The following is an 18,357-nucleotide window of genomic DNA, read 5'->3' on the forward strand; positions in this document are numbered from 1 at the left end:
GTTAGTGGCGGAGAAAGTAAAGCTGTATAAATGCAAAGCAGCTACAACAACTATTCTAGTGCTCTTTGAAGGATTGCGCATGTTATGTCACACCATTTATTTATTTCTTGGTCTACTTTTTTCTTGCATTTCAAGTTTATTTATTAATTATGAGTGACATTAACGTTTTTCCTTCATTTTTAATGTTAAATGTGACAATGTGAAATGTAATATTCATTTTTCCACTCACCATTTTTAAGTTCATATTGCCTGTTTGTGTCATTTAAGCTTCAATTTTATGAAAATAGTAAATCTTATTTCTTTTATGTTTTGTATTAATGTATTGAAAAGTTGATTTTTCAACTATATCAATAAAAAATATATATGTCATGTGGCTTTGAGAAATGTGGGTGGTTGTTTGTTGTGAATTGGTTAATAGGGAGCAGTAGGTGGGCCTTCATGGGTAGTGTTTGTGCCCCATTTGGTGATTTACCATTTTTACTGGAGCCGCTGAGAGGTAAGGTTGGGCAGGCAAGCTTTGTATTCGTTTGAAGTGGTTGTATGATGCGATATATGATATGATACTTTATTTATATAGCGCCTATACACAATATGTTTCAAAGCGCTTCAAGGCGGGGGGACAAGGGAAAATACAATGACATTCTTGCAGGCCATGAACAGTAACTATGAAATTAACTATCGTACTCGGCCTGACGACATATCAGATAGTGCAAGAGCTAAGACATAGATAAGGAAGGGAGGGGGAGAGTGGGAAGGGAATGGAAACAGACAGGTGACTACTGTACTGGACCTGACAACAACATTTCTGGTAGAGCCGGAGAAAAACAAAAGGTGAGGGAGAGGGATGCAGAAAGGGAGGGAGGGAGGAACAAAACAAGCGACTATCGTACTCGGCCTGACGACATTTCAGGTAATGCAAGAGCTAAGACATAGATAAGGAAGGGAGGGGGAGAGTGGGAAGGAAATGGAAACAGACAGGTGACTACCGTACTAGGCCTTACGACATTTCAGATAGTGCTGGAGGGGTAGGAGGGAGAAAAAAAAGTAAGGGGGGGGGGGCAAATGAGGTTGCTACCATACTAGGTCCAGGGACTATTCTGATAGAGTAAGTGCATAAAAGAAAGTAAGGGGAGGAAGCGAGGAGGGGAGAGGAGGAGAGACCAGAAGAGAGTAAGCAGTCAAAAAGAGTGGAGAAGCAACAGGGGAGAGCGAATACAATTGCAGAAGTCAGTAGTAACACATAATGTTGCAAGCCAGGATACAAGATGAAGATGAGAACAGCATGATTCAGGGCCACCATGACTACAAGATGCAAAGGAAGTCCAGCATGAGAGTTGACAACGGGTCAAGCACCATAAGTCAATGAAGTCTATAAAAGTCAAACCCAGCATTGGCCACAAAACGGTGATGGTGAAACCAGGACAGACACATTCAGAAGTAGGCTGGAGGGGCGTAGGAGGAGCAGGGTAGAAGAATCAAGCAAAACAGGAAACACCTCTGTGTGAGAAGGGGGGCACAAGGGAACATCACAGGGGGTACTATAGAGGGTGGGGATGGCCTGTGGGGACAGAGGGGGGGTAAACACATGTTGGTGCATGCTTACCTGCTGTCTGAGCAGGGGTTTGGGCCCTGAGTCGTCCTGGTCCGAACAGGAATTGCCCTTTTCTCCGTCTGCCCTTCGTTTTGGATGGAATAACGAAGGATGCCTTAGATCAAAGGCGAGTGATGCCTTGGATCTAAGAGTTGAGAGCAGGAAGGAAGAGGCAGGGCTAAGAACGTTAAGCCAGGTAACCTAAGATCCATTTGCACCTGTTCCCCATCTATAGTGGAGTTGGACACGTCATTTGTTCTGATTTTCTTTTATATTTATTTTTAGCAGACCCTTTTATGTTACAATGATTCCTATAGCGCCTTGATTGCTTTTAAACTCAATGAGGTTTGAACCCATGTTATACAGCATCAACCTTGCGGCGAGGCGAGCACATTGCCACTGAGCTATCGTTCCTGCTGCGTGATTTGGGGAATACTAAAGCCAGACATTGTAGAAAAGTTAGTGCAATCAAAAGTTTATTAAGATTTTGTATTTTGACATTTGGTTCGTTTGACATATTAAGCGCAAAGTGTGTGCTTGCCTACATCTTTTCATAATGTTTGCATTCTTCCTATCTCAGCTCCTCTTGCAGTGTGCATACACCCCCAGCTGCCACTAGGGTTGTCCCCCATGTTGTCAAATGAGCGTGGGCAGCGGCACGACTTAATGAATTGCTTCCCCCAGGCAGGAGTGTTTAATTGGCATGGGAAAGCACGCAAGCACTCATGAGAGCTGCAACCCTCACATGCCCATTCGCCACTTGCTTTTTTTTCCTACAATTCACCGCCATTTGGGCCCAGGATGTCTGCAGGAGGATCGCGGACAACCTATCTATATTTTTCATAGCTCTGACACTGAGCTCTTGTGTGTCACCACCACTTGGCCCCGGTTCTTCAGAGGGCAATTTGCATGCTCCTCACACACAGAGTTCCTAATTCCTCTCACTTCACACAACACACCGATGGGCCCGGGATCTGGATGGGCCCTATTCATTGTATATGTGCAGTGGAGTCATGGATCGCTTCTTCATTTCACCGCAAGGGGGCCCGGGATGTCAGCTGTACAGTGGGCCCTCCATTTTCAAAGGCTCCGGCATGGAGAGTTTTAGTTTTCCCTCATCAGCACACATAATTTGTATTAATGTTTGAGCTTTGACACAAGCACTGACTGCTGGTTGGCCCAGGAACTCTTTGGGGCGGGCGGCCTTTACTGTGACAGCACTGACATCGGAGCACTTCACTGCTCCCAGCTGAAGGCCTGGGATCACACCACAGTTCCTCTTCCATTGTTTTCTTGCATCTACAGTTGCAGTTCATCGAAGCTGCGCAAGTCCTGAGGGATCCAGCGCTAACCCTGCCACGCATATTAGAACTCGCCCGTGCCCAGGAGTTGGCAGAGGTGCGTGCCTCGACCATGGACTCATCCAGACAACACCTGCTGGGATTGGGTGTTGCCACGTGGTCGTGGCCTGGAGGTGGTTGTCAGGCCTGGGTGCCCCAAAGACCGAGAACACTAAGTGCTGGGTGCCCCCAGCCGAGGTAACACGTTTGGTGATCTGGACCGAGCAGGTTGAGCCCTGCCTCCCGCACACTGTGTGCCCGCAGCCATAGGACCTGTGTCGGGTGATCCCGACTCCATCTGTGGGCCCCCAACAGGCATGATCATTTCTCATTGTGCTTTTCCAATTGCTCCAATCGCTGAGCACACACACAGTTCACCGGAAGCGGGCCGGGCCTTGAGGGACAGTACCGGCAGCCGTGCAGCACATTTTCCCCCTATTTGCATTTACATTTTTCTCTACCCCAGGCAGGTGGCGGCAACAGTATTGTGGCGGCTGTGCTGACAACTCACCACCATCTGCGCAGCAATGCAGCCACAACGCGGCCATCAGCAGCTGGAGACTGCTGCTGCCACTCGCCACCCGAATGCGGTGTCCAACAGAAAGGGGTATTCCATCATTAGTGTGATGTTCGCCTGCCGGGCACGGCAGGCGTGATGGATGCGAGGTGAGGGCCTCGCGCGGGGCTCGCTCTGTTCTCGCAGTGCGCGGGGGCGGCGCAGCAAGGAACCACAGGACCACACTCGTTGCTGCATAAACCCTGACTGGCGTTAAGACGCCAGTTCCGGTGATACCTTTATTTCCACTTCCTTTCCTCGTGTGTCACGTGACCCTGCGTCTCGGGACACGTGACACCACATTCCTCCCCAACTTGGAGGCAAAATTCTCACGGGTTAACATCAACATTTTATATCGAGTCTTACTTCTGAGTAGGTGAATGTCTCTGTCTCTGCTGCTGTCTTCTTTGGCTTACTTCGTCCACTACATACCCTTGAAGGCGGGAAGATGGTCTGGGCTTTTCTCTCAGACTGTATCGGGTACTTCTTTCTCGTGGCGCGTTTTCCGTGGCGGCCTCCACTTCACCATTTGCTTCTTCCGGCGCTTCCGTGACCTGCTGTGGCGTGGGTCTTTGGGGTGAGTGCACTACTTCTTCCCTTTGGGGTGACCGTTGCTCTTCCCACATTTCTTGGGGCACTTTTCTGAAATGGGAGACGTTTCTGGTTACAGTCTCTTTTCCGCGGGTTGCCGTAATCATGCTGTGGTTGGTGGTCGTGACGGTCCACGGGCGTGCTTCGAAATTGAGGGACATTTTCTTCGGTGGTGCCCGGTTCCTGACGAGGACTGCGTCACCCGGGTTTATTTCTCTGTGATGTGCTCGTCGAGCAATGCTTTCTCGCTCGTTGTGTTTTTCCCGTCTTGCTTCTATCTCGATGATGTCTGGGTCTGGCGCTGTCCAGTCTGGGTGTATCGGTAGTTCTGCCTGGATGGGAACCCCAAACATGAGGGCTGCTGGACTGACTCCTGTGGCTGAGTGTGGGGTTTGTCGGTGTGTCCTCAGAAATCGATACACGGCCTTCAACCAGGGGTGCCCTTGTTCTTTGGCAATCCTGATGATCTTGTTCAGTGATCCCATGAAGCGCTCTGCGTCACCATTCGCTTGAGGCCATCTTGGGGTGATGCGTTGATGTTTAACGTTGACCTCTTTGAAAAATTCTCTTAGTTCTTGACTGGCGAACGATGGGCCATTGTCACTTTTCATTTTCCTAGGAATACCATGTGTGGCGAATATTTTCTCCAGTGTGAGGATGGTGGTTTCTGCGTTTGTCGAGGCAACATGCTCTACTACAGGGTATCTGCTAAACTCATCTATTACCACTAGCAGGTATCCTTCCCCTCCGATGGTGCAGTGGTCCATACTGACGGCATCCCATCGTTTTTGGCTTCGTGGAGCGCAGCTGATTGGTTCGGGGTTTGCTGGTCTCCGTGAGGCTTGGCATGCTGTGCAGGATTCTACGAGTTCAGTAATTCTCTGGTGCATGTTTGGCATCCACATTCGGGATTTTAGGTAGGCGGTCGACTTGACGATCCCTTGGTGTCCGCTGTGGGCCAGCTTGAGCGCCCTGTCTTCGAGGGATTCTGGCAATATGATCCTGTATCCTTTCAGTATTACTCCTTCGGGGGCTACAGAGAGTTCATGTCTGATGCCGAACAGGGCCCTGAGTTTGGCTTGGGCTGTGGTTGTTCGGTGAGACATTGACATGAGGTAAGTCTTCCAGTTTCCTGACTGTATGGCTGCGGCCGTATGTTTTAGGACTGTGTCCTCCGCTGTTTCTTGTACCGCTTCCTGCAGTGTCAAGGCTCGTGGTCGGGCGCACGCTATCACGTGACAGACGTGTTCGTCTGTTTCTGTTGCATGGTGCTGTTCTTTGTCGGTGGCTGGCCGCGGATGGCGGGACAGGTAGTCTGCCGGGTTGTCCGATCCTGGGCGGTATTCTACTTCAATGTTGTAAGGTTGCAGCTGCAACATCCACTTTTCAATGCGGGCTGGTGGATGTGGGGCGGAGCCTCGGAATATCGGGACTAGGGGCTTGTGGTCGGTGAAGACTTTCGCCTGTTTCCCTAGCAGGTAAACTTTAAAGTGGCGACATCCCCACAGAATAGCCAGGGCTTCTTTTTCGATATGTGCGTAGTTTAGTTCAGGTTTGGTGAGGGCCCTGCTGGCAAACGCGATTGGGAATATCATGCCATCTTTGTTTGGGTCAGTACGGCTCCTAGGCCAACTGGGCTGGTGTCGACGAGAAGTTCAGTCTGTCGGTCTATGTTGAAGAACGCCATGGTGGTGGAGGCGGACAGGGAGTCTTTTATTTGTTGAAAGGCCTGTTGGTGAACCTCCGTCCACTCCCACTTTTGGTCTTTCTTGGTTAGCTCTCTGAGTGGGCTGGTGATGCTTGCAAGGTCAGGGATGAACCGTGCACAGTAGGTGGCCATTCCCATGAAACTTCTCACTTCCGAGGCCGATTGTGGTGGTTCAAATTCTTTTATGTCTTGTACCTTTGATGGATCTGGGGACACTCCTGCTGCACTGAATATGTATCCGAAGAAACAGAGTTCCTTTTTGTTGAATTCGCATTTGTCTGCGTTGAGGGTCAGTCCGGCATCCTCGAGTCTCTTTAGGACTGCTGCTAGGCGTTGGTGGTGGTCGTCTTTGTTCGAGGCATATACGAGGATGTCGTCACTGATGTTTGTGGTCCCCTCGAGTCCTGTGATGACTCTCCGGATCTCATGCTGGAATACTTCCGGCGCCGATGATATCCCGAAGTTGAGTCTCTTGAATCTCATCAGGCCAAGATGGGACGAAAATGTTGTGATGTATCTGGATTCTTTTGATAATTTCAGCTGGTGATAGCCGGACCGGAGGTCGAGCTTGCTGAAGATCGTCGCTCCCGTGAGGTCCACGATGAGCTCGTCGATGGTGGGAGTGACATGGCGTTCACGGCCGATAGCTATGTTGGGGAGCCGCATGTCGATACATATCCTTACCGCGCCTGGTTGTTTTGGTTTCTGGGCTACTACCATCGGCGAAACCCACGGGGTTGGTCCAGATGTTTTCTCGATGATTCCTGCGTTTTCAAGCTTGAGTAGTTCCTTTTCTACGGCCTCTCTCAGATGGAATGGGATTCGCCTGTGCCGTACCGCTTTGGGTTCGATGGTGGGGTCTATGTGTAGCTTGACCGTTCTCCCTTTTAGGCGCCCGATGCCTCGCAACAGTTTTTTGTGTCGCCCTAAGAGGTCGTGTAGTTCATCGTGTTGCGCACTGAATGCGAAGTGTATTAGCTCCAGCTTTTCGGCTGTTTTGCAGCTTAGGAGGGTTTCGCACCCAGCATCTACTACGTATATTGGGGCCCGGCAGCTGGCGTTACTATGAGCGAAGTTGGATTTGAACGATCCTCGCATGGGCAGGGGTTTCTTCGATCCATAGGCGTATAGCCTGACTTTCCTCTTGAGGAGCTCTGGTCTGGGGTTGAGACTGTTGAATGCTGTTACGGGCATGACATTTACTGTGGCACCGGTGTCAATGATTACTTTCAGTGGGTCTCCATTGGAGAGGATGGTGCATGTTGGTCTCCTCTTCCGTCGTGATTTCCGTGGGTCCACTGCTGATATTAGGTGCACTCGGTGTACTCGCCTCTTCCCTTTCTTTCTCCTTTCTTTGCCTTGCCTTTCGGGGGATGAGTCGCTGTCACTCTCATCGCTGTCGCTCGTGGTTGGGGATCTTTGTGATTCGTCGACTGCCCTGGCCTTCCCTCTCCGCATTGGTTGGCGGGGTTCTTTGGGCGCGAATTTCCTTCGTGGTTCTTGTGATGGCCGCGGGTCTGCGTCTCTGTCGTTTTTGTTCGGTGGATTTAGGCAGACTGCGGCGTAGTGGTTCAGGCGGTTGCATTTTCTGCATGTTGACCCCCACGCCGGACAGGATTCCCCTTTGTGCCATGGACCTCCGCACCACTTGCACAATTGGTCGCGCCTTTGTGGTGGTTGCATTCTCGGGTTCTGTTTCGGGCGGGTGCCTTGGTGTCGGGAGATAGCTGCTACGTCTTCTGTTGGTCCAGGGTTGTCCAGCGGTAGCCTCTGAATGGCTGCTTCCATTACTGCTACCTGGTCCTCTGTTTGTTCGCGGAGTCGCGCCATTTCGAGGATGCGTGATAGCCGTACATTCTTCTCCGATAGTATCGCTCTCCTCAGCTTCTCAGAGGAGATGCCATTGATGATTTGGAGGCGGATGGCGAACTCCTCGTCTGGAAATTCGCATCCTACAGCCATTTCGCTAAGGCGAGCATGAAACTTGTCCACTGTCTCCTTTTCTCGTTGTCTTGCCATGCAGAAGTGAAATCGCTCGTAGTCGGGGTTGAGGTCTGGTTTAAACATGTTGGAAAGAGCGGCTTTTGCTGCGGCGTAGTTGGCATCGATTCCTCTGTTTGGCGTGGCATTGAATAGGCGCAGGGCGGCTGATCCTATGTTGAGGAGGAGAAAGGTGCGCATTTTTTTGGGCGTCGTAATGTCTCTCGCATCAAGGTGCATCTCAAACTGTTGTAGCCATATTTCCCATCTGATGGCTGCTCCGTTGGTGAACGGGTCGAAAGGTGGCATGAACGTGGTTAGCGAGGGGTCAGTGCGTTCATCAGTGAGGCTCCTCCTCGACGTGGACCTGGCGCTGGTCTCTGATGGGCTAAACGTCGGGTCGGACATGTTGTGCTTTGCAGTGTTGCGGCGCTGTGTTGCAGCTTACCGTGTTGTGGTAGTTGGGCCTGGTGTGCGTGCAGCGCGTGGTCCCACGTGCGGCGTCTTAGCATGGTAGGCCGCGTGTGGTCTGCGTGGATTGCCTCGCACTTGTCATGTGGGTGGTGATATCTGCTGGATGCGGCTGCCAGGGTTGATGAGGCTGCTTCCTGGGGTGTTGTTGAAAAAATTTTTTTTTTTTTTTTTTTTCCTTGTTGGGGCCCTGGGCCACTCTCCGCCGCCGCGGGTGGATATCTCTGATGGTGGGCGGGGCCGGCGTCACTGCCTTGCCGGCTCCGCGATGTTGTAAGCGCGGGTCCGTGGGTGCGACGGCTCCCGTTGTCGCCAGTGTGATGTTCGCCTGCCGGGCACGGCAGGCGTGATGGATGCGAGGTGAGGGCCTCGCGCGGGGCTCGCGCTGTTCTCGCAGTGCGCGGGGGCGGCGCAGCAATGAACCACAGGACCACACTCGTTGCTGCATAAACCCGGACTGGCGTTAAGACGCAAGTTCCGGTGATACCTTTATTTCTACTTCCTTTCCTCGTGTGTCACGTGACCCTGCGTCTCGGGACATGTGACACCACAATTAGCAGCCTCGGAACTCCCTCGTCGCCATTGTTGTGACTGGGTACCTCAGGGGACCATCAGCCAGTTTCGGGGTGGCTCACGGGCACACAAGCCAACCTGAGGTTTCGCTAGGGGCACCCAGGCCATCCCGGCCACATGACTGCTGTTGCCCAGCAGGGGTACTGGCCTGTGCATGCAGAGTTGCCCTGCTGGTGTTCTGCTGCTTCAGAGGAACATGGGGACAGCGTTGCCCGGCCAGGGCACTATCCTGGTGGAGGGCCTTGCAAGGCAGGCTCTCTGCCTGCTACGCAGCACCAGCATCGTGCTGCCAAGAATGACACAGGAGGCAGGATTCAGTTGGTCAAGACATTCGAGCAAGAAACCGCTCATCTCTTTCATTGGTTTAGTCACATGGTGAACAGACATGTGACACCAGCACGAGCCCTTAGCAGGGACTCGTTATTGCTTAAAGGGGAAGCACACCACAGCTATGAACTTTTTAAACATTTTACTGTGGGGCTTTTTGGGAAAGGAGGGGGCGCAAGCTTTGTGGGTGGTGGGAAGTCCTGTTTTGATGCCAGACACTCTGTTTTTATCTAAAGTAAACATGGTGGAGGGAGGGGGGTTTGCATAACTCGTGCATCCGTCCATTTTGGACCCATTATATAGCAGTTGCTCATTCCACTTTACCCCCCCCCCCCCAGAAATGTGTAGAATGAGTCTTGTTTTTGTTTTTTGCCATAAAAAGGCTGCAGATTTATTTTCCACAACAACATAAAAACCACACTGCATACATTAGTGGAAATAACTTGGAAGATGCAGTGACTGCTCCGTGTCCAACAACCTGCTTCCCCCTTTCTTCCCAAAAGTCCAGTATAGGCCCAACTCTCCCAACCCTTTGCGCCTGTTCCTGGGCAGGGAGAGTGCTGTTTCCTTGGGGGAAGCTGAGCCCTTGTCCCCCCCCGACGCCCTTGTCGTTTAGGCTCCCAAGGGGCGCTGGTCTGAGAAGAGCGAAGACCCTTCCGGCTTTCTCCTGGCTCATCCGGAGTCTGTCTCTTGTGCTTCGTCACCCAAACCCTCTTAACCCAGCCGTGTAGCCACCTGCCACCCCTTCTTTCCAACCACTTTCTTAGTAGGCACAACTCTCCCAACCCTTTGTGCCTGAGACCCGCCTGTCCCTGCAGGCGTTTGTGGGCTGAGAGATCTCAGTTTTGTTCGGGGAATCTGAGCCCTCACTGCCCCCACCAGACACCCCTGCTGCTTAGGATCCCAAGAGGTGCTGGTCCAGCTCCGTCCCTAGCACTCTCTACTTGGAACTCCGCCTTAACTAGGGTGAGCTTGCTCTGGGGAACCCTCCTGCCCTTCGTTTCTACCTCGCCCTTAAACAAGTTCCTCTCCATATCTTATTAGGCTAACTCTCCCCCACAACACTCCCGTTGTTCTGCCTGCCCTTGGGGGAACTGGGGCAGCAACATCACCAGCCGGGTGCAGTAGGGCTTTCATCCTTTGATACCGATAACACCACTTCCGCCCTTACATCCCCCTTTCATCGTCCTATTCCATATTACATTAGGCTATACTCGCAACCCACAAGCCTCTTAGGTCTGCGCGCCCTCGCTGATGCTCCACTTCATGCTCCTAAGTGGATCGGCTGGGGATTCCGATCATCAAGTTATAACCCAGTCTCAGTCCCCATCCAGCATTCTATGAGTATGACACGAGAGCCAGCGGTGCTGCAACGTTGGGCTTACCGCCGGCCTTACTAACCTTCCCCCCCGCAAACACGGTAACCGTAAACACCTATGCACAGAGTACCATAGCATCTTCCATTAAACCTAGTGCCCTCCCTGCCCACAAAAGTGAGCAAAAATGTCGGGGCAGTTTTTTTCTGGCATGCCAGCCGGCGCCACCGGAAGTGCTGCACGTTGCACAATTACTTTAAAACAAGGCAAACTCCTGCCATGACATTTAGCCTTATTAACAGTAGGCGCCCGCTGCCGGTCCTCAGGTGTTAACTGCTGCCACGCTGCAAATGTACCCCCTTAATTCGTAAGCGCACGAACCACTTCAACATAGAACTGTGGCAGCCAACACTGCTATTTCTTTACAAGAGCGACCGCCCCATTGGATTGCCTATTACTTCCTGTACCAGCCCTCACTTTATCCTGATCCCGACATACCCGCAGCAGATTCCCCTTGCCTTTCAGCAGGGTCCCACTTTGCTCTCTATTTTCCCAGCTCCTTACCCGACGCTCCTTCATTGCCGCAACGCCGTTCCTCCTTCGTTGGAACCCGCCAACACCGGAACCTTTCTCAATCTGTACGGACCACAGCAACACTTCCTCACGAACGAACGGCAACACGAACAGGTCCCATTGAAAACAAAATCCTCTTCTTGGAAACTGCTGGCGTGCGTCCTTCTGCAAAGGCTGGATACTGCCTGCAGTAAGGAGCCCGCCCGTTATAAAGGGGTGCCCCGCCCCTTTTCTTTGTAGCCCTTGGCAGGCTTTCCCTTCTTCTGCCGCGCTTTCTGCCGGCGCCTCCCCCTCGTCCAAGTGGGGGAGCGGGGAGGAAAGGAGGAGGACACCGCCCGGGTTATCGGGGTGCCTCCTCCATTTTCTTTTCTCCTGTCGTCGTCACGGTCATGGCACACATAGATAGTATTTGTATATATGTAGGGATTGGGGTGGCTGACATTTTGTTTACTGCCAGCCTTTTGTGTACTGTGGCTGAGGGAGATGGAGGGCAGGCTAGATGATTTTTGTAGTTTGCCCACATGGTAAAGGTGAGATGAAGTGAATAGGCCGATAGCATGTTTTTTATTTTTAAAGATAGTTTTATGGGGAAGACAGCTTTAGTAATACTTTTTCTTAAACTAAATTACAAACGCATTATTTTTCATATATGCTGTAATATTTAAAGGATCTCCTGTTATTTTACCGAAGTAAATTAATTCACAGTAATTGTCTTCGATATCATTACTTCGAAATTACTTAGACTTTTAATATGTATTTGCAGGTTGAGGGGTAAAGAGGCGTGGGGAGGGGCTTGGAGAAGGGGTGGTAGCGAAGTGGGAAGGAGGGGTATGGTGGGCCATCCAAAAACAAAATTAAAGCAAATTACCCCATAGTCATTTATTTCGATAAAATGACATAGAACCATTTAAGGAGTACACCAAATTTGCTAACATTACCCATTCTTTTTCAGACACTAGTCCAGTCCTACTTTTAACTTTGCATTCCGCGACTTGTAGTCTTGCGTTTATAATGGAGAAATGTATGACTACAAATCCCAGAATCCACAGTTAAAACAGAACTGGGCTAGAGTCACTCAAATGGAATGGATAGTGTTGCCATGCACCAAGTTCAATTGGGTAATAATAATGTATGTAATTATGTGCTATGTAAAGCTCTTTGGATCAAAGTGCTATATACATTTCAAATTATTATTATTATAAATGATTATATGCAGTGCTGTTAGTGTTTGGGTTTGGCAAATATTTGCGAAGAGAACGATAAGGAAGCTATTTAGTAAGAGAGAGTTGAAGGTATAGAGGCCCCAGGAGGCCTATTTTGAGACTACTTTCAAAGCCAGGTCCGTCTTTTTAGTGCTCCTGAGGCTGTCTCTCTACTACTACCCACTCCATGCCAACACTCCACCCCCACCCACCACCCTCCTAATCTCTCTACCCCCTCTCAGCCACCCCTATTGCATGTGCTGGGTGGGTTTCGTTTGGTCTATTTTGGGCTACTTTCAACGAGTCCTCCCAAGTACCCTGCTAGCCCACACGCTACATCCACCCCCTAGCCCTCCCACTCTACATCCAGCCACCCACTCCACACCCTCACTCACCCACCCCACCACTCTCTACCCCTTTGCACCCACCCCCTACACTTTCTCTACCCCCACCCTACCACAAATCTTTACCCCCAACCACCGCCCTCCCACTCTCTCTTCACCATCCCACACACCCCTATTATATGTGCGGGTTTGGTTTCGTTTGGGCTATTTTGGGTGATGATTTCTCCCGCGGCTGCTTTGTTCAAGTTTTCCACCTCCAACCAATACCACCACCCTCCGACACTCTATCCCACCAACTCACCCACCCCACCACTCTATCCCCAACCCCCACTCTCTACATCCATCCAGCCACTCCACTCTCTCCCCCACTCAACCCCCCTCGCTCTCTCTACTCTTTCCACCCACCCCACCCTGCTCTTTCTAACCCCACCCTTCCCCCACTCTTTCACTCCCGACCCACCTACTCTACCCCCACTCACTCACTCCACCACTCTCTCTGTATCCACCCACCCACTCCTCTCTCTCCCCACTCACCTCCGCTTCATTCTCTTTACCCCTTCGCACCCACCCAACCCCACTCTCTCTAACCCCACCCTTCCCACTCCTTTTACCTGCTCTACTCCCACTGTCTCTAATCCCACCCTAAACCCATCCACCATTTACCCCACCTCTCTACCTCCACCCACCATAGCCCCACACTATCTACCCCCACCCTATCTACACCCACCATACTTATCAATACCTCACTCTTTACCACCACCAACCACCCTACCCCACTATTTACCCCTACCCATCCCCACTCTCTCTATTCCACCCACACTACCTCATTCTCTCTAAGCCCTCCCACCCTACTCCCACTCTTTCTACCCACAATCTCTGTACCACTACCCACCCTACGCCAACTCTCTACCACTACCTTCCTGTCACCACTTTCTCTATCCCCACCGACTCACTCTTGCTACGCTCACCACCTCTACCCCTTTCTCTACACCGATGCACCCTACCCTCCTCTCTCTAGACCCCAGCCTACCCCTCTCTCTCTAACCATTCTCATCCCTCCTTTGACAATCTTGCTTTATTTCTTAACCCCACCACTTATCACTCATATGTCCTCTTGCTCATTATCGCTAGCACCTCTGTGATATATATGATATGATATGGCATTTATAACGCGCCTATACACAAGTGCTTCTAAGTGCCCCGAAGACCCTGTGGACAATGCAGAGGGTTTTGAACTTAATCCTTGCAGCCACTGGGAGCCAGTGCAGAGATTTCAGTCCTGGAGAGATATGATCCCTAGGCTTGAGGCCAAGGACAAGTCTGGCAGTCCTGTTCTGGATAAGTTGCAGAGGGCAGAGAGTAGAAGCAGGCAGATTTAGAAAGAGGCTGTTGCAATAGTCCATCCTGGAGAGAACCAGAGCTCTGGAGACAGTGAGCTTCTGGGGGAAGGAGAGGAAAGGAAGAATACCTCTCAAGAGGTGCAGCTGGTAGTGTGAGTTCTTAGAGATGTCAGAGATGTGAGGAGAGAAGGAGAGTGTGAAGTCGAAGATGACGCCAAGGTTTTTAGCCTTACAGGTGGGAGCAGGAAGAGGGCCAAGAGTGGCCGGCCAGAGAGCTACAGTGAAGGAGGGAGTGGGTGAGCCAATGAGGAGATATAAATAACTACCTCCCTTTCTCTTTTCCCCTTTTCATTCTATTGCACACCTTATTACCCTCCTCCTTGCACACCAGTGCCAATAAATGCAAAATGTAGAGAAAAGCTTCAAACGCCAAAATGATTGGCTTTGCCAGTGCTTGTTTAATTTAACTGCTATCATCAGGTTTTGCATTTCGTTCAATTAAATGTATTGTAAAGGCACTGTTTAGCTGACAATTATAATTGGATTGGTAGTAGCCTACAGTGAGAATGGTCTCTTTTAAGTTCCCATTCATTCATTACCTTTATACACTCATTCACAACCTACACTGGGTACACCACATGTTAATACACCTGCATATGCACTGGTGTGTGAGAAATGTAAGGATGCAGCTTCAAACTGTTTCTATCTCTGTCTTTCACGTTACAGCATGAGCGGCAACAGCACCAGATCAACTACGCAGAACACAGGTGAGATATGAGCGTTATCTGCTCAACTATTGTCTTTAGTAATATGCCTATTGTTCCCCTATTTGCTTACAACAGATCCCAGACCTTTCATTGCATTAGACTGTGTGCTCCCGATAGTGTAATGCAGATTAGAAACATAGATTGGGTTTTATTTACCTTGGGGGAGACCCCTTACCCTCCGTTTTCTCCCCTAACTAATTCACTTACCAGTTTTTTAATTTTGGCTCATAGGTGATGCATTTGAGGCAATACTAATGGCATGGGGGGGGGGGCTTGAGGATGGTCCCACATTCTGGTGGTGTCATTTGGCTATATCCCCACTAAATACTCACTCTTGTGCCAAATGCAGGCAATGGGCCTTATTACGAGTTTGCCGGACTCGTGACCCTTTTCTGGCACCTGATATCCCGGAGCCACCGGGACATTGCTAGTCCTGGTGCATCAGGAAGTTAGGCACCGGAAAATGTTATTCCCATTCCAGTGGAGTCCCATAGGGCTCCATGGGAGTGGGGAGACGGAAGCTAACAGCGCCAGTGCTTCCGTGACATGTCTGTCTACTGGGTCCGTTGTGCCCGGCAGCTCAGACCTGCAGGGAGCAACGGTCCCTGCAGGTAGAGGTGTAGTGTGGCGTACGGAAAGGGTGCTGGTACGTTAAAACCGGTGCCCTTATTTCCGGACCGCCACACTTGTAATGAGGCTCAAGGTCTCTGCTCACTTGTAGCCCATCCTCTTCTGGACCACCACCAAAAGTGTCTCCCTTCAGCAAACTTTGTGCTGTTATGGGGATGCCATTGCTATTTGTAAGCACCCTTCTAAATGTAATGTGATGATTGCAGCTGTAAAAAGCTTTTGTGCCAATCAAAATATCTAAACCAGGTGTCCCTGCAGCCACTTGATTTATAAATAGTGTCTTCCTATAGCTACAGTAGTTTAAACATCCTAAACTTCCAATGTTCATTTAATGGCATCTGGGCTTACTGTTTAATGATACTGTCCTCATAATGGTTCATCTGTGTAACCATATTGTTTTACAACACATACGAGTCATTTTCAATAACCCAGTGTCATTAGCTCAGCACACCCAACTGCATGAAATTCAGGTTTGCATCTCGGGCAAAATAACTGTTCTCATAAAATGTCTCCCTTCCAATTCGACCAAGAATCCAGTGCTTAAGTTTTTAAAACGATATCGAGAGCTCAGTCATGGACAGAAGCAGCAACTTAAGAACATCATTGTTAAATGCTCATGAAAGTGCATCACCCGCACCTCTTGTTAGTAAGTGCAACTCATGGCTAAATGTGTGTGCTTTCTTTACACAAGTAGACATCTGAAGATGTACTGCTGAGCTGAGTGGTCGCACAAACCTACATTGTTCTGCTTTTCCTCATTTTTAAAGCGTTCTAAATGTGCAGGTAACATTTTGCCACAATGCCAAACCACCTAAGGTTTTGGAGAGTGAATTCCTAGCAAGTGGTGATCAAAGCTACAGACTGGCCACCCTTAAACCAGTCCTGGCTTTTCAACCAACACCACTTTGCATTTGCATAATATGTATGTGCCTAAACCTAGCATGTAAAGCACTGTTGGCTGAAAAGCTATGGAGTCACATGGCATGTGTCCGCTTGCCAGCCATCGACAATATGAAAATCTGTAGTTGTGGTTTTGATAATGCAGTGCCTACCAGCGCATACCAATGGTACATAAGGCGCTATATAAATGCAAAGTAACATAACATAACATATGAATTCTGCACTGTCTGCTTCCATTAGCTTTTTTGGATTTTTAACACAGCATAAACCTTTTGTCCCTTGTGCACTGGAATGCAGTGCTGTGTATTTCCAAACAGCATCAGCTGTTTTCTATTGCTAGCATTTTCTGAAGAGGAACCTTTCAAAACACACACCCTGCTCGGAGTGCAGCGGTGTGCAGCAGTGCGTTCGGTGTTCCGCGTTCGGGGTGCGGAGCTGCGAGGTGAGGCTCAGTTAATAAGGTAAGTGGTAAGATCTGTGTTACACGGAGGCCTTTGTGCTCCGTGTAACACAGCCAGCAGTATTTCCTTGGCAGAGCTCGTAGAACTGACACGAGTTGCACGCGTCTTCTCGCAAAGCTTCATTCAGTTTCACTCATTTGTGTAAGGAACTAACGTGGTCACAATTAAACGGTCCTGTGAAAGCAGGACTGGGCCGTTTTTATTCATTTTCTCACTCCTGTTGTAAGGGGGTCTAGTTGTGTGGGTAACGTGAGCGCCGTGACTGCGTAATGACGCTCACGTGCTCCTTTTAATAAAAGGGGCTCTGCTGGCGCTGCGAGAGCAGAGCAGTAGAGCCCCAGGAAGTGGCAACTCATGTCTGTGTTTCCTTGTGGGTGGGCCTGCCACGTGGACGTGGCCTCTTGTGTACCACGGCCCGAGTGCCCTCGGAGCCGCAGGTGTGGCAACTGGGGGTGACACCCTCGCCCCGTGAGTCTTGCGCCTGGTGACACCGGGCGCCGTAGGGTGCTCCCCTATGCAAGGTTCGCCAGCTGATACCCGGCGCACCTCTCGTGTCGGGTGATCCCGACACCATCGGTGGGCTTCCCCAGAGGCCGGAGGCAGCCCACAACACTGGCGACGAAGTCGTGCCTGCCGTTTGGTGTTTGGGCGGGCGGGAGTAACGACCCGCACATACGGCCGCGGTCGGCGGCCGTGTGGAAGAGCCAGCGTAGTCTGCCGAGGCTGGCCCTGCAGTACCCTGTGTCGCGGCGTCGGCCGTGTGTGGAAGGAGCGGTGGGTGGACCTGGTGCCCACGTGCCCCTTGTGTCTTCGGGAGACTCCGGCACCCGTACCCTGGCCCCGGCGGTGCGCTGCATGAAGGCGTGTGAGAGGTGGGGTGGAGCAAAGAGGCCGCGTGTGCGGTCGCGTTCGGCAGCCGGGGCCCAGGGATGCACATCTGGCAGTGGGCACCCGGTGGCGAGGCCCTTCACCTCCATCCCTGAAAGGGGAGTTTCCAACTGTGGCACAGGCCGAGTGAAGTCACCACGTGGGCCTGGTGAGGCAGACGCGGTCACACAGCCGTCTGCAGTTGAAGCGGCAGCCAGGGAGCCGGCAGCCCATGATCGAATGGGCTGCTAAAAAGGAGTTAAAACATCAAAACTCACTGTGGGTGCTCCGGACTCAGACCGCGGTACGGCCGGAAGGGGGCGTGCCCTCCATTCGAGAGGACTGCCTAACAAACGAAAAGGGACGGGGCCATCTCACCGTCTCTCGTGTAGGGGGAGCGAAGCAGGCTCCTACACCCAGGCCGCCGCAGGGAAGAGCCTGGTTAGGCCGAAAAGGGAGGCCCATCAACGGCCGGGCCCAAGAAAGAAAATACACCTTGGTTACCAGAAGGGGCCTCAAGATTCCCAAGGCGGCCCAGCAAAAGGGAAAAATAGGACAGTATCTCCTCCTGCTGTCTGGAGCGGTGTCAGACCCGAGGGTTGCGGTTCCACTTGGAGTGCTCGTGCGCCCCTGGGCAGGAAGAACGGCGGCCACCTATCAGCACCGGTGACTGCAGTTGGCATTCCCAGTGGCTGTCAGCATGTCAGATGACGAGGAAGATATAAGTAAAGTCAATCAAGGAGAGTAGGTCAAGAGGAAGCTCAAAGGCTCTAATAACCTGCAGGCACTTCCGCACTATCCCCTCTCTCCCTTGAAATAG

General features: G+C 51.0%; 1 protein-coding gene across 2 annotated transcripts in view; it reads left to right on the plus strand.

The window, feature by feature from the left end:
- LOC138548445 (vitamin D3 hydroxylase-associated protein-like) overlaps nucleotides 1-18,357 on the plus strand; it is a 726,529-nt gene that overhangs the window by 351,809 nt on the left and 356,363 nt on the right. For both annotated transcript variants that reach the window (XM_069642277.1, XM_069642276.1), the window contains exon 6: nucleotides 14,639-14,679. In XM_069642277.1, the coding sequence (XP_069498378.1) occupies nucleotides 14,639-14,679 (41 nt within the window). The remainder of the gene's footprint in view (nucleotides 1-14,638; nucleotides 14,680-18,357) is intronic.

Source organism: Ambystoma mexicanum, chromosome 1q, assembly GCF_040938575.1.
Source record: "Ambystoma mexicanum isolate Mex_15411 chromosome 1q, UKY_AmexF1_1, whole genome shotgun sequence".
Taxonomy (NCBI): domain Eukaryota; kingdom Metazoa; phylum Chordata; class Amphibia; order Caudata; family Ambystomatidae; genus Ambystoma; species Ambystoma mexicanum.